Source organism: Osmerus mordax, chromosome 4, assembly GCF_038355195.1.
Source record: "Osmerus mordax isolate fOsmMor3 chromosome 4, fOsmMor3.pri, whole genome shotgun sequence".
Classification (NCBI taxonomy): Eukaryota; Metazoa; Chordata; class Actinopteri; order Osmeriformes; family Osmeridae; genus Osmerus; species Osmerus mordax.
Genome location: NC_090053.1, coordinates 424,207 through 440,067, shown reverse-complemented (window position 1 = coordinate 440,067; position 15,861 = coordinate 424,207). Strand labels below are relative to the sequence as shown.

At 51.4% G+C, this 15,861-nt stretch overlaps 1 protein-coding gene across 1 annotated transcript; it reads right to left on the bottom strand.

The window, feature by feature from the left end:
* Positions 1 to 614: 614 nt before the first annotated feature.
* On the bottom strand, positions 615 to 10,040 carry LOC136941592 (genetic suppressor element 1-like). Its single transcript, XM_067234128.1, has 10 exons — positions 10,030 to 10,040; positions 8,558 to 8,718; positions 3,757 to 3,927; positions 2,790 to 3,086; positions 2,595 to 2,707; positions 2,135 to 2,390; positions 1,828 to 2,047; positions 1,136 to 1,275; positions 914 to 1,017; positions 615 to 818 (listed from the first exon to the last, which is right to left on the bottom strand). Exons 1-10 carry the CDS (start codon positions 10,038 to 10,040, stop codon positions 681 to 683), a joined length of 1,611 nt encoding a protein of 536 aa, XP_067090229.1. The 3' UTR covers positions 615 to 680.
* Positions 10,041 to 15,861: the final 5,821 nt, after the last annotated feature.

Below are 15,861 nucleotides of genomic sequence, written 5' to 3'. Positions count from 1 at the left end.
TTTGTACAGAGTTGGAGAATTTGGCGCTTCATCTTTGGGAACTTCATGACAGTAATTTCCAACTTGGCCAGTAGAGGTCACTCTGGCACAGCTGCCTCGGCTCTGAGCAGCTGCCTTGGACATTCAAGCATTCACTTCAATTAAATAAAGAAAGGATGGTATCTTCTTCCCATTTATTTAATCTAACAAGAAATTACAGAAATATCTATTAAATAGATCATTAGTATTGTATACTGCACATTTAATAAATAGATTATGTAAAAATCTAACATCACGTCTAGTCACCCTATAGCCCACATCACTAGTGCATCTTTAACTTAACCAAAAACCTCTATTGAAAACAGTCCAAATTAATTTACTGCACATTTGAATATCTTTACCCATTTTAGTTTGACCAGTCCCAAATCAATCAAAAGATGTCCATGGTATGGCTTTTGAATACAAGGTTAAGAAAATAAATAATATAAACAGAAAGGTCTATTACTGACTAACATAAACAATGGCAACATGACTTCACTCCAACTACTGATCCCTGTAGCTGAGTACTAATCTGCATCTTAACCACTGCAGGTGCTGGGTTCTGATTCCTCCACCCGTAGAAGCAAGGTCTGGGGGGACGGGAGTCCCCCGGATGATGGGGGGTCACCTGGATGATGGGGGGTCACCTGGATGATGGGGGGTCACCTGGATGTATGCCCATTGGCTTGCCTCCTGCCCCAGTCTATGTTGGGAAGGGTCAGACAGTTCCTGAAGTGCTGGAGCTGAGCCTGAAGCCTTCCCCTCTCCTCCCCCACTCTCTGCTGCTGGCTAATCAGCTCCTAGGAGATGACGGCAGGAGGGTTAACCCAGAAGTCCCTACAGAGTTGGACGGATGGAGACCCAGATGGGCAGAGAGACAGGCAGGGGAACTTACCCCCATGGTGAGAGAGAGCTGCTGTGCCGTCCTGCCCAGGGCCACCTGCTCAGCCTCCAGCCTCCGGCACTGACTGAGGAGGACCTGCCTCTCAACACCACGCTCTGGGAGACGGGAGACATGACGGTCAGTTAGGGTCACAGGTCAACTACATTAATTATCCAGAAGTTTAGGGTTCTGGTCACGGGTCAACTACACTAGCCCCATGAAAAGTTCTCTCACCATCCATGTACTCGTGATAGGCTTCAAAGATGGCTTCAATCCCCTGCCATCTTCCAGATTCCTCCTCGTCCTCTTCCTCTGAAAGGTAATTCTGCCCCCCTGTTGTTTGCTTATGAAGGGTTGGGGTGTTTAACTGAAGGCTGTTTGTGTGTGTATGGTGGACAAGCACATGGCTGTTTGTGTGTGGGTGTTGGCTGTGTGTGTTGCCATTGGTGTGTGTGTGGTACTTGCGTGAGTGGCCATTGGTGTGTGCGTAGTTTGTGTGTGTGTGGCTGTTAGTGTGTGAGTGGTGTGTGTGTGTCTGGCTGTTGGTGTGTGAGTGGTGTGTGTGTGTCTGGCTGTTGGTGTGTGAGTGGTGTGTGTGTGTGTGGCTGTTGGTGTGTGATGGAGGGGGACTGACCGGCTCCAACTTCAGATTTGGCTTAGGTAGGGAGGAGAGTCCTGAGGAGAGAGGGGAAGAGAGAGAGAGTGAGAGAGAGAGAGAGAGAGAGAGAGGGGAAGAGAGAGAGAGAGAGAGAGAGAGAGAGAGAGAGAGAGAGAGAGAGAGAAAGGGCCATAGAAAGATGAAAGGAGAGATAGGGAGAAAGAGATAAAGAGAAAATAGACTCAGTTAGTCTATTTTTATCTAAACCTTCCTTAGCTGTGGCCAAGTAGCAATTCTACTGAGACACCAGCAGGGGGCAGAAACCCACCTGAGAGTTCTTCTGTTTGAGTGCAGCTCACCTCTGCTACTGAGCTGTTGAAAGTGTTGAGCGAAGACCTCCGGAGGGAATCTTTCCCAGGACCCACCGTGCCACTTCTGCCCACATTCAGCCCTCTTAAGCTGGGCAGGGGAGTCAACAGTGTCCTGCAGACCCTGGAGCGTCTTAGCTGGAGGACCCTTGGCCAACCTGGTGTCTTCAGTACGGTGGGCTAGGGGTGGGGGATGTCGGGGTGAGGGGGTGTCCACAGAGGGCTTGGGGACGGAGGGGGGAGGGGAGGGAGGGAGGGGTGAGGCACATCTTCTCCGTTTTGAGGAGATGTGGGAGAGATGGAGGCCACTGAGGAACTTCTTCTTGTCCTCCAGCTTAGGACAGCGGTCCATCTCCTCCGGGGTGTGGGGCGTTGTGAGGGGGGGTGGGGGGACCAGGGGGGGCGCTGGGGGGGAGGGGCTGCGCTCCTTTAGCATCCTCCTCCTCTTCCTCCTCTGCTGGTGAAGAAGTTGGTTTCGATGAGCCTGGGTGGTCAGGCCACACCCACGCAGGAAGTCCACCTTCTACACACACAGGAAGGGACGGGGATGAAGTCATCAGATAGGAAGACAATGTTCTTGTAGAGGGATTGTGTGTGCCTAGGTGTGGCTGAGGTAAGTGTATATGTGCATTTATTTTATGTGTTTTAGCGTGTGCATATGTGTGTGTTAGTGCATATGCGTAGTAGCTTGTGTGTGTGTGTGTGTGTGGGGGGGGGGGATGTTGACCTCAGAGGAAGTGTCCAGTTTGAGGGGGGGCTGCTCTGACACCCTCTTCAGGTGGGCTTTGACGTCTTCCTCGTCGCTCTCGTCACATGAGTAATCCAGGTCGTAGTAGTAACCTGGCAACAAGATAAGACAGGGAACATCAAGGTCTCCTCGTCCATCTGGAATATTAATATGAGAGGACTCCCCTCTTCTCACCTCCTTCACTGGCCTCCCTCTTCCTCCTCTCTCGGAGGTCCATGGTGCTGATCAGCCTGCGAGGCTGTCTCAGGGCCTCATCACACGCCAGCTTTGCATCCTGGAGCTCTCTGGGAGGAGAGGGAGAGGTGGCTGGGCTGCGCACCCCCAGATGAGAGCAGGCTCTGGGGGACAGGGGCAGTCTCCAGGGCCTCTGAGGGCAGAGACCCTCCAAGGATCCGTCTTGGTGCTGGGCTCTGCTCCAGGCAGACGGCTGCAGACTGCCCCTCCCCAGGACTCCTTCAGCTCTGGTCAGGCCTGGAGGGGGGCGGTTGGGGGGGGTGAACTTACAACGGGAGTCGGGGAGGGTCTCTGTCAGGGAGGCAGGGCTCCAGAGGGTGTGGGGAGGGGCATGGAGACGAGAGGGTTTGGGGGAGATAAGTGGGGGCGGGGCTCCCAGACTGGGGTGTACCTCTCCAGACCTGGGAGGAAGAGATGTTTTTGTGAATTGGTAAAAGACCAAATGCAAAAAGGGCATATACCTGTACTGTTTATCAAAAAGCCTTTTGTTTCTGGACATTCATGCTTCTGAGTGACATTCTTTCAGCTTTAGTCATTTTTGGTAAAACATTATGAGAATTTGAAAAAATAAGTATACAGCCCATGCTGTAACATGTCTGCATTTCTGTTTTGGTATAGATTCTTTTATGGTAGACTCTTATGGTACGTACTATAATTAAGTATAAATAAATGGCACACACATGTTGGGGTATATTGATAGTTGTAGTTTGGATTCATTGTATAATGACTGATTGGGAAAAAATGACGGAGATCTATCTCAGATTCTCTGATTCATCTAACTATGATTTAGTCTGGTACAATCACCTCTGTCTGTCTCTGCTTGGCTCCACCCTTTTCCCAGGTGACCTTGGCTCTGGCCTTCCCTCCTTTTCTTCCTCAGGCCTACGTTGCCATGCCAACCACTGACCCTCCTTATTGGCTCCCCGAGACATTACACCAGCTGCCAGAGTCCCAGGCACCCCTCCAGCCACAAGGCCCCTTCCCAGGTGTGAGGGCACCAGGCTGGGCAGGAGCGGAGGCACCCCCCCCCTGGAGGACTGGAGGGCTGGCCAGATGACTGGGGCCTCCACAACATCATCTAGAGTCACAACCATCATATGTCAGTCACACAATATCCAACACTCCATGTGGCTGTGCTTGTGTGGCTATCTTTGTGTATGAGCCATTTACATGTGCGTGTGTGGGGAGGGCTGTATATGTGTGTGTGTATATATACATATGTGAGTGCGTGTCCTTACCCAGTCTGGTAGGAGTCAGTCTCTTCTGTGGTGAAGTCCTCCGTGTCCACAGCTCTGCCCGATACTGTCTCTCTGCTGCTCTCTCCCCCTGCTGTCTCTCAACCTGTCTCTGCTTCTGACTGTCCCTCTCTCGCTCCCTCTCTCGCTCCCGCTCCTCATCCAGCTCCCTCGCTCTCTCTCGCTCCCTCTCTCGCTCCCGCTCCTCATCCAGCTCCCTCGCTCTCTCTCGATCCCTCTCTTTCAATCGTTCGCACTCTCTCTCTCGCAGGCAAAACTCATCCTCCATCTGCATTCTGTGAAGGACAACACCAGAGATGGGTGATTGTACAAATACAATTCGCCAATTGACTATATGCACACGACAGTGACACATATTTCCAGGGGGGAAAGGCCTGGTCTAGAACAGGCGAAGTTAGAAACATGACTTTTATTAAACCAGAACAGGTTGTAAACCCTTAGTTATTGCTCTCTTAACCCTACACTCAGGTTGTGTGGCTTCTCGCTTTTTTTCATCAACTGATAACAGGTCGCCCTCTCGGAGATCTCCCCCGTTTCCAGATTTTTGTTAGAAAATACATATCACTGTCATATAGCCAATTAGCTATCCTGACAAATGGCTTAAAAGAATACACTGTATATTCACACAAAACCATAAACGCACTGCTGCGGCTGCCCACCTTTTATCTCATATTTCATAGTGACAAAGTTGACAACCCTAAGCCTGACACAAAAACAGGTAGTAGTAATGGTTACTTTTTACATAAGTATATGTCAGAGCCCACTTCTTTATTTTAACTTAAGTGAAAAAGTGTAGTCAGTACTTCAAGTTTTACCAGAGTCTTTTTAAACATGAGTATCTGTACTTCTACTTGAGTGAAGGATGTGTGTACTTTGCCATCTTTGGACAACACACACACACAGGGGGATGTGTCACCTCAGCATGGCACAGATATCACACACAGGGGGATGTGTCACCTCAGCATGGCACAGATATCACACACAGGGGGATGTGTCACCTCAGCATGGCACAGATATCACACACAGGGGGATGTGTCACCTCAGCATGGCACAGATATCACACACAGGGGGATGTGTCACCTCAGCATGGCACAGATATCACACACAGGGGGATGTGTCACCTCAGCATGGCACAGATATCACACACAGGGGGATGTGTCACCTCAGCATGGCACAGATATCACACACAGGGGGATGTGTCACCTCAGCATGGCACAGATATCATCAAACCGCTAGTAAACCTGACACACATTCTAGGAAACACACCCACTTACCAGGCAGCAGAGAAGCCGAACACAGCATGGGTGAGTGGCAGCAGACAAACACCCAGACAGACTCCCCATCCAGCCCACACACACACATGAAGAATCATGACAGCCTACACCAGCAGTATTGTAAACAATTCCTTAAGATGTGTGTGTGTGTGTGTGCGTGTGTGTGTGTGAAATGTATGAAGGGGAGTGTGCATATAGCTACACAGGGTGTGTGTGAGCTGAAGGAGAGGGTGTGTTTGTAGATAGCACTGTAGGGTGTATGCTAAAATACCACACACTCAGCAAGATGTGCCCAACCTGCAGAGAGGAGTTTCCACATACATGAGAAAGAGGAGAGAGAAAAGGTGTGTGTCTGTGTGCTGTTGTGTGTGTAGAGGAGAGTGTGTATGAGGGGGTGGTGCATGTGGCATACACTTTACATGTGTGTTTATGTGTGTGGGTGTGTGGCATACAAGTGTGTGCATTCGGATGTATCTTTACGAGAATTTGTGCTTGTGTGTGTCTGTGTGTGTGTCTGTCTGTGTGTGTTACCTTCCAGCCAGGGGGTGGGGCCCTGCAGACAGGTGCACAGCCGAGGGGTGGATGGGGAGGGCTCCCCCTGGAGGCACATGATAGAACTGTGACCGCAGCGCTGAAAGACACAAAGACTCCTCCATTCTAGAAAAGAGAGATATAGCCAAAGGGAGAGGGTAGGGTCAGGATAGGCAGGGAGGTTGTAGTACCTGTATAAGGTGAAGGGGGGGTAGTACCTGTGTAGGGTGAGGGGGGAGGGGAGGTAGGCAGGGGGGTAGTAGGCAGCTGCAGGGTGGACGTGGTTCAGGGGGGAAAGCCGGAGCCTTCTCAGGTATTCCTCTTCGACGGCCCCGAAGGACATCTGCCCAGGTGAGCTGGAGGAAGAGAGGACAGGGGGTTAGTGTGTGCGGGGGTGGGGGCGGTGCGTGTGGTCCGAGAGGCAGAGTTCTAACCTGAGGTTCTGGACATGGAGGTTCTGCATGAGAAAGCTGTGGGTAAAAGAGAGGGAGGGTGTCAGGGGGCGGGGGGAGAGGGCTGGCGGGCGTCCTGGCTGGAGGGGGGAGAGGGTTGGGGGGGGTCCTGGCTGGAGGGGGGAGAGGGCTGGCGGGCGTCCTGGCTGGAGGGGGGAGAGGGTTGGGGGGGGTCCTGGCTGGAGGGGGGAGAGGGCTGGCGGGCGTCCTGGCTGGAGGGGGGAGAGGGCTGGGGGGGCAGTCGCCTGGTGTAGGGTGGTGGTCTCAACGCTCACACACTCTTGACAAACCCGTAGGAAGCCGGACTCGACCTGGAACAGAGTGGGAAGGGGCAGGGGGGCAGGGGTGTATTTAATATCTTACATTTCTCTCTTGGGAATGAAATTCCAATAAGCTTTCACTTTGTTAATACTTGTGGGTCTCTCTGCACATTCTCTGGTCTGTTTAGATTTCTGGTTTCTCCAACACTGACATGCACAGAATTCTGTATTTTACTTATGGATGTACGAAGAAGGAAGACAGGCAGAGAGACTGAGTCAGTGAGTGAGGAAGAGAGGCAGAGAGACTGAGTCAGTGAGTGAGGAAGAGAGGCAGAGAGACTGAGTCAGTGAGTGAGGAGGAGCCCTGTGAGAGGGAGGAGGAGCCCTGTGAGAGGGAGGAGGAGCCCTGTGAGAGGGAGGAGGAGCCCTGTGAGAGGGAGGAGGAGCCCTGTGAGAGGGAGGAGGAGCCCTGTGAGAGGGAGGAGGAGCCCTGTGAGAGGGAAGATGAGCCCTGTGAGAGGGAGGAGGAGCCCTGTGAGAGGGAGGAGGAGCCCTGTGAGAGGGAGGAGGAGCCCTGTGAGAGGGAGGAGGAGCCCTGTGAGAGGGAGGAGGAGCCCTGTGAGAGTGAGGAGGAGCCCTGTGAGAGGGAGGAGGAGCCCTGTGAGAGGGAGGAGGAGCCCTGTGAGAGGGAGGAGGAGCCCTGTGAGAGGGAGGAGGAGCCCTGTGAGAGGGAGGAGGAGCCCTGTGAGAGGGAGGAGGAGCCCTGTGAGAGGGAGGAGGAGCCCTGTGAGAGGGAGGAGGAGCCCTGTGAGAGGGAGGAGGAGCCCTGTGAGAGGGAGGAGGAAGGGATTGTACCTGTTGTCTGTCTGTCCTCCAGGGGGCACTGGTGGACTGGCAGGGGGGGGGGGGGGGGGGGGGGGGGGGGGGGGGGGTGGGGGGGGGGGGGGGGGGCCGCTGGGGGGGGGGGGGGACGGGGCCCTCTGGGGGGGGGGACCGGGGCCCGCTGGGGGGGGACGGGGGCCCGCTGGGGGGGGTCCCGGGGAGCTGTGGGTGTTCATTTGATAGGAAGTCAAAAGACTGTTTAGCAATACAACATGCACACACAGTACATATACACACACACATACACAAATGTAGACGCACAACAAATGAGGCAGTCCTGAAAGGGTGGGTGTGACAAAAAGGAAGAAAGAATAAAAGAGAGATATGTGGAGATGGTGATATAGGGAGGGTAAAAGAGAGAACAGCTAATTACATCCTCATTAAGAGGAGATGAAAGGAGACAGGAAGCGATGGAGAGAGGTCAGCACAGGTCAGCCCTCTCATTAAGACACGAGATGAGCTAGAAACACATTAACACACAAAAGTGCTCTGAGAGCTAAACCTCACGCTGTCTAAGGGTCAGTGCTGCATGGTTACAGTGTGTCAGTGCTGCATGGTTACAGTGTGTCAGTGCTGCATGGTTACAGTGTGTCAGTGCTGCATGGTTACAGTGTGTCAGTGCTGCATGGTTGACAGTGTGTCAGTGCTGCATGGTTGCCAGTGTGTCAGTACTACATGGTTACAGTGTGTCAGTGCTGTATGGTTACAGTGTGTCAGTACTGCATGGTTGCCAGTGTGTCAGTACTACATGGTTACAGTGTGTCAGTGCTGCATGGTTACAGTGTGTCAGTGCTGCATGGTTGACAGTGTGTCAGTGCTGCATGGTTGCCAGTGTGTCAGTGCTGCATGGTTGACATTGTGTCAGTACTGCATGGTTGACAGTGTGTCAGTACTGCATGGTTGCCAGTGTGTCAGTACTGCATGGTTACAGTGTGTCAGTACTGCATGGTTGACAGTGTGTCAGTGCTGCATGGTTGACAGTGTGTCAGTACTGCATGGTTGACAGATAATGTGTCTGTGTTGGCCTGAAACAGAACACCATGTGAGACTCACCTCTGGGTTCTGTCTGTTTGGGTTCTGTCTGTTTGGGTTCTGTCTGTTTGGCTAGTTTCTGGAGGGCGGCAGCAAATCCTGAGCCAGCAGACTGGAAATCAGCACTCCCGTTGGCTAGTGGGCTGAGCGTTGCCGTGGTGCGAGTAGCTGTGGAGATCACCCTGATGGGAGAGAAGGATGAGAAACAGAGTGTGAGAGTGAAAGAAGGATAGAGACAGAAAGAGGGTCATCTGGACGAAAAAAATGAGAGCAATAGTGAAAGATATTGAGAAAAAGAACAAGAGATGATGAGATGGTGAGTGAGAGAGGCTCAGACAGAAAGGGGGAAGTGTTAACAAAGCCATGAGCCAAATAGCAACTCACACATACGGCTGACTATATACACACACACCCACACACACACACACACATCAACACCTAGTGGGAGTTAGCCAAGACACTTACTGTCATAGTGTAACACACAGTCATAAATATAACCACACTGTAAAGCAATAACCACAGTATCCACATTTAGTTATTCAACTGTCAACATTCTCTGACCCACTGGCAGAACACACACACACACTCACACACCTGCAGACACAGAACACACACACACCCTCACACACTTGCAGACACAGAACACACACACACCCTCACACACCTGCAGACACAGAACACACACACACACTTGCAGACACAGAACACACACACACCCTCACACACCTGCAGACACAGAACACACACACACCCTCACACACCTGCAGACACAGAACTCTTGACTGCAGCCTAGCACAGAACGGAACCCTTCTCTTATCATCTCTCATCATCTCTCCTCCCTCCATTTCTCTAGATCGGCTTTTCTTTTCTCTCGTTTCTCCCTGCCTCCCTTTCTCCCTCCCTCTCTCTATTCTCTCTGTTCAATCACAACACACTGCAATGAATGAATACACCAAAGCACCACACACACACATCTCTCCCTGCCCCCCTCGCTGACACTGTGAGACTCCTTTCTCCTGTTGTATGTGTTGTTCTCACACACACACACACACACACTAATACACACTTTTAAGACATACACACTGGTCTGTGCTCTCTTTCTACTGCTCATCTCTTCATGACTCTGGTTCCATCCTTTCATCCCTTCCATCCCCTCTCTCTCTCTCTCTCTCTCTCTCCTCTCTCTCTCTCTCTCTCTCTCTCTCTCTCTCTCTCTCTCTCTCTCTCTCTCTCTCTCTCTCTCTCTCTCTCTCTCTCTCTCTCTCTCTCTCTCTCTCTCTCTCTCTCTTCTCTCTCCTCCTCTCTCTCTCTCTCTCTCTCTCTCTCTCTCTCTCTCTCTCTCTCTCTCCTCTACAACAGCCAACTCAGCCTTGCAGCTGCTTCATGGTCACATGACCACCCTCTGTTCTCTCTCTCCAGCTCTCCTCCCCCTGCCTCTGTCTCATGTTTTACATTGTATTTTCCTAACTTACACATCCTTCGTTCATTCAGACCTCCTGACCATTTCCTGCCCCCTCCCCCTTTCTCTATTACCCTTCAAACATGCACACACACACACACACACACACACAGGTAGCAGGCTGTTTACAGGGAGGTGAAGCCTGAGAGGAGACAGGATGGGAGCAGGAGAGGGTTAACCATCCATCACTCCATGAATTTAGTCAGACATCTCTGCTGCTGGGCCCTGACAGTGACCCCTGACCCCTATCCCCTGACCCCTATCCCCTGACCCCTATCCCCTGACCCCCAGCACTGGACACACAGGAGAAAGGGGAGGACAAAACAGACAAGGCTATTATATATTTTACTCTCTCATTTGCAGTCACAGCTTATAACCTTATTGTAGTGCAACTAAATGTGGAGTGGGTTTGATGTGCCTGGTCTGTGCTGTAGCATCAGCACCTACACACAGGCACATACACAGTTAGCTGACTCTGGATTTCCACAGGTGTCACACAACACATGCCTGACCTCCACAGAGACATGAGTCTGTGTGTGTTCATGTCTCACTGCTACAAAAGCATCTCACGTATGACACGCGGACAACATACTACATGTATGAGACAAGGCCAACATATGACATGTATTACATAAGGCGTTGCTGCATACTACATGCATGACGCGGCCCAGTGCCTTCCTAACTCTTCTGTCTCCTCAGCGGGCCAGAGAGGGTACGTCTGTATGGCAGAAGGTTGTTTCTTAGAAAAGAATATACAGTAAACTTCAAGCAAGTCTAAATAGATCATTTGAATGAGGAAAATGTAAAGTCAAAATGCAATAATTGTAGAAAGATGCTAAAACAATCTGATAACCGACTGTGAAAATGAATACACTGATCCTGAAGGGATGTGGAGCTTTGGAAACTGGAGACATGAGAGCAAAAAGAGAGAGAGAGAGATGGAGAGAGAGGGAGAAAGAGGGCGAGAGAGAGAGAGGGAGAGAGAGAGAGGGAGAGAGGGAGTGGGGGGCAATTAAAGAGATTGGAGGTTTACTCCCTCGCCCCTGTGAAGCAGCTGCTCTATAGCAGGTCAGCAGCACATGCACACTGGAGAGGTGTGTGTGTCTGTGTGTGTGTGTGTGTGTCTGTGTGTGTGTGTGACCTCCACCTGCAGGCTGTGTACACACAGAGCGACATGATCCGCTTGACTGCTGCTAATGCGGCCAGTGGCGTTTAGCTGTGATAAACAATAGAACCGTCTGAGTTCCCGTTGCACCCCCAACACCCGGAGCGGTCCACGGAGATCTGGGAGAGTACTTCACACCGTCTGTTTCAGTTTAATTATGAATCAACAACCATGTTTGGTGGAGGACTTGTTTGACATCTTAGTTCAAACATTGTCACATCAACCTGGTACTAAGACATACTGGCCACACGAATTATCCAACAGAAATGTGGTTGGTATTAGGCTGAAAGCCAACCACATTTAGGCATTTCGTCAAATGAAATGCAAGAGGTGAAATAGAGAGTGATATTCATAAGTTCATTGAGAGAGAGCTATCTTCTCTGTTACAGCGTCAACGCGAGTCACTCTCGGCACCGCGCGCTGAGATGGACAAGCTTAATTCGATGGAGCATGCGGAATGCTGTCCAAGATTCACACAAAAACAACAATAGCTGACAACAATTTGAATGAGTAGACTAGACTATATACGCCTATGTATGCAAAGGGCATTCACCGGTCGTTAATAGGAAATCGAACTTCATCATCGCAAAGTGAGTCAATTGACTACTTACCGCGTTATCGACAGATGAGGTGAACATTTGAGATGAATCCAGAGTTAAACTACGTCTCTTCATTGTTCCGTTCCCTATTCCGTTAATTGTTTACAATTGTACATAATAAAGGGATGGTCTACTAATATCTGATGAAGGCAGGGATACGGGGAGAGAGATAAAACGAGAGAAAGAGTATCTTCGCTGTGCGATCGAAAGGCGGAGCTTCAGACGAGCACGGTTGGGGTGGGGGTTGGGGGGGCAAGCACCTGCTGTACCGACAAGCCCCTGGGGAGATGGCCCCAGACAAAAACGACTGAGGAGAGGGAAGGAGAGGAGAGGGGAGGAGAAGAAAAAAACAGTGTAGAGATGTGGACCATTAAGAAAGTATTTTGTGGAAAGACTGGAAAACCGAAGAGATTCTGTTAAAGTTCAAGATAAACACACTGCTGTTGCAAATGTCTCGGAACAGCTTGCCTCCTGGCCTGACTCATTACTCTTTCGTTTTCTTTTTCTCTTCCAGTCCACTAAAGAAAAAGATAGGAGAGAATGGGAGAGACAAGGAGAGAGAGCTAGGAAGAGAGAGACATGAGATACTAGCCAGTGACATGATTCATGGTTTCTCAAGTAGAAACACTCTCAGGTTTTAACCTTTCCTCTAGGAGATGTACACATAGACCAGTGTGTGCGTGTGTGTGTGTGTGTGTGTGTGTGTGTGTGTGTGTGTGTGATCAGGCATGTGTGTACATGTGTTTGTGTGCGGGGATATGTGGGTGTTTGTGTGTTTGTGTGATCAAGCAGGTGTGTGTGTGTGATCAAGCAGGTGTGTGTGTGTGATGAGGTACGTGTGTGGTGTGCGTATGTCTGTCTGTGTGACAAGGCATTTGTGAGCATTGGACCTATGATGACATCCTGTAGCATTAACAGCTCATGAAGACTCTCACTGGAGACCTGGTCATTAGCCTGTTCTACTCTCATAAACCTCTCTATCCATCACACACACACTCAAACACACATACATGCCAACATCTAATAAATCAGACACACAGCTGGGCTGGGCTGGGACAGGGCTGGACAGGGCTTGACTGGGACAGGGCTGGGCTGGGACAGGGCTGGGCTGGGACAGGGCTGGGCTGGGACAGGGCTGGGACAGGGCTGGGCTAGGACAGGGCTGGGCTGGGACAGGGCTGGGCTGGGCTGGGCTGGGACAGGGCTGGGCTGGGACAGGGCTGGGCTGGGACAGGGCTGGGCTAGGACAGGGCTGGGACAGGGCTGGGCTGGGACAGGGCTGGGCTGGGACAGGGCTGGGCTGGGACAGGGCTGGGCTAGGACAGGGCTGGGACAGGGCTGGGCTGGGCTGGGACAGGGCTGGGCTGGGCTGGGACAGGGCTGGAACAGGGCTGGGCTGGGACAGGGCTGGGACAGGGCTGGGCTGGGACAGGGCTGGGCTGGGCAGGGACAGGGCTGGGACAGGGCTGGGCTGGGACAGGGCTGGGCTGGGACAGGGCTGGGCTGGGCTGGGACAGGGGGGAAGGCAGGAGGAAAGAAGGCTCTTACCTCTCTCACTTGTTTGTCTCCTCCTCACTTCATCTCTTGCATCCCTCCCTCTCTCCAGATGGCAGAGTTGATCAGCTGGTCATGGTCATTATGATGTCCTACTTAACCATGATCCCATACCTGGGTGTGGCCAATTAACTCCAGCCTCATTATGCAGATTATGCAAATAAAGTCAGAAGCTTGAGATGGAGAGGAGGGGCCAGATGAACTCTGTGGTACTGCATCTCTACTTTATTATGTTTACATGTGAATGCATGTGTCTATAACTGTAAAAGTGCAACCAATATGTATATGTGTGCATGCATGGGTGTGTGTACAGTCTTGAAAGTTTTTGTGGGTTTTTGTGTGTTTGTGGATGTGTTTCTGTGTGTGTGTGTGGGGGGGGGGGAGTTAATGAACAGCTCATTAGAGAGCGATCTGACCCATCAGGGCAGCTGGGGTTTTGTTTTGGCCTTGAGACATCCACCATCACTCCATTCATCCTATTCATCTTTCTTCTCCTCCTCCTCTCCTCCTCTCCTCCTCTCCTCCTCCTCTCCTCCTCTCCTCTCCTCCCCTGCTCCCCTGCTCTCCCATCTCTGATGGTGGAGAAATAAAGTGCAGTTTTATTCTGGTACTTTTATTTATTTTTGTCTTGGCAAGATTAAACAGCCCAGCCCGCTCCCACATGGAGTGTGAATGTGTGTGTGTGTGTGTGTGTGTGTGTGTGTGTGTGTGTGTGTGTGTGTGTGTGTGTGTGTGTAAATCCTCTGTTATCAAGCTGTTGTCATGGTCTCCTCTCCTCATTAATAATGGTGCCCTTGAGGTGGAGCGATATGACCCTGTTCACACGCACGCACGCGCGCACGCACACACACACACATACCAGGAAAAGACCTGACAACAGCTTCCTCAACCCTCTCAACAGATCCCATCCCCCAACCACACTCCACCAATACACACACACTCTTTAACCCGGATACTCTCCAGCCACACACAGAAACACACATTGTTCTACTTTACACAGAGGCTCAAAAGGGTTGATAAAAAACTCCAATACATCCCTTGTACCTTGGAGAAAGAGGGAGAGACAGACAAGGAGAGAGATATGGAGAGACAGGGAGAGGGAGACAAGCAGGAGGGGGGTGGGGAGAGAGAGGGAGAGGGAGAGGGAGAAGCAGGAGGGGGTGGGGGAGAGAGAGGGAGAGAGAGAGAGTTAGAGAGAGAGAAAGAGAGAGAGAGGATGGGGAGAGAGAGGGAGAGAGGAGCAGGAGAGGGAGAGAGAGGGAGGAGCAGGAGAGGGAGAGAGAGAGAGGAGCAGGAGAGAGAGAGGAGCAGGAGAGGGAGAGGGAGAGAGAGAGGAGCAGGAGAGGGAGAGGGAGAGAGGAGCAGGAGAGGGAGAGAGAGAGAGGAGCATGAGTAGGAGGGAGAGGGAGAGAGGAGCAGGAGAGGGAGAGAGGAGCAGGAGAGGGAGAAAAAGAGGCAGGGAGAGAGAAGAGAGCAGGGGGAGAGACACCCCCTTCTTTTCCACTTCATCTCTTCTCCTCCCCCTGTCCTCCCCCTCTCCTCCCTATCTGCTCTTCTCTATTTCCTCTCCCTCTATCTCCTCTCTTCCTCTCCATTCCCTCTATCTGCTGTCCTCCCCCTCTCCACTCCCTCCTCCCCCTCTCCACTCCCTCCTCTCCTCCCCCTGTCCTCCCCCTTCATCTCTTCTCGTTGTCAAATGATCATTGAGGACCTAGCATGAGGCTGACACTGTCTCCATAACAACGCCAGCAAAGACCAGGAGGGGGTTTGGAGTGCTTACTGAGTGTCAATGAGAAGCTTGCAAACACACACACACACAAGCACACACACAAGCACACACCCAAGCACACACCCAAGCACACACCCAAGCACACACCCAAGCACACACCCAAGCACACACCCAAGCATGCACGCACACAATAACACAAAATAACACACTCAGAAATAAATAACGCACCTTCTTAGTCTCACTTTCTCTCTCGCTCTCCAAGACATGTCAAAAACAAACACACACACACACACACACACACAGGAAGACCAAACACATGAAGACCAAACACAGCAAGACCAAACACAGGAAGACCATGTCAACAGAAAAGAGGAAGAACAAACAGAAGGGGAGGAGTCTTGTGGAGAGAGATGTCTCTGTCTCCCCTCACACACACACACACAATCTGTCACAGACATTAACATACACACACACATACAGACAATGACAAAGCATCACTTAATCAGTCTGATTAAATCATTTATGAAAGAATATGTATAATTCAATAACCAGCATGAAAGATTCACAAGGCAGCAAGCATTGTTTAACCTATACTCTCGCTTCCCTTTTCTGTCTCCTCCCTCTCCTTTTCTCTCTCTACATCCCTCTCTCCCAGCCTCGCGCCTACCGTCCTCCCTCCACAGGGCAGGCTGGGAGAGGGGGAGTCTGGAGGACTTCAGGCAAGTCTGGGATCAAAGGCCAGGGGTCAAAGGATAAGATTCAGTGTGCTGATAATCTGACCACTCACTTCTCCCTCCCTCCCTCACACACACACACGCA

What these genes read in the sequence shown, in the direction of transcription:
- LOC136941592 (XM_067234128.1), bottom strand. An exon ending in AACTGGACACTTCCTCTGAG is followed by an intron (nt 2,391 to 2,594) that starts GTCAACATCCCC and finishes CTGTGTGTGTAG; the next exon opens with AAGGTGGACTTCCTGCGTGG. An exon ending in CTCCTCAAAACGGAGAAGAT is followed by an intron (nt 2,048 to 2,134) that starts GTGCCTCACCCC and finishes CCCCACCCCTAG; the next exon opens with CCCACCGTACTGAAGACACC.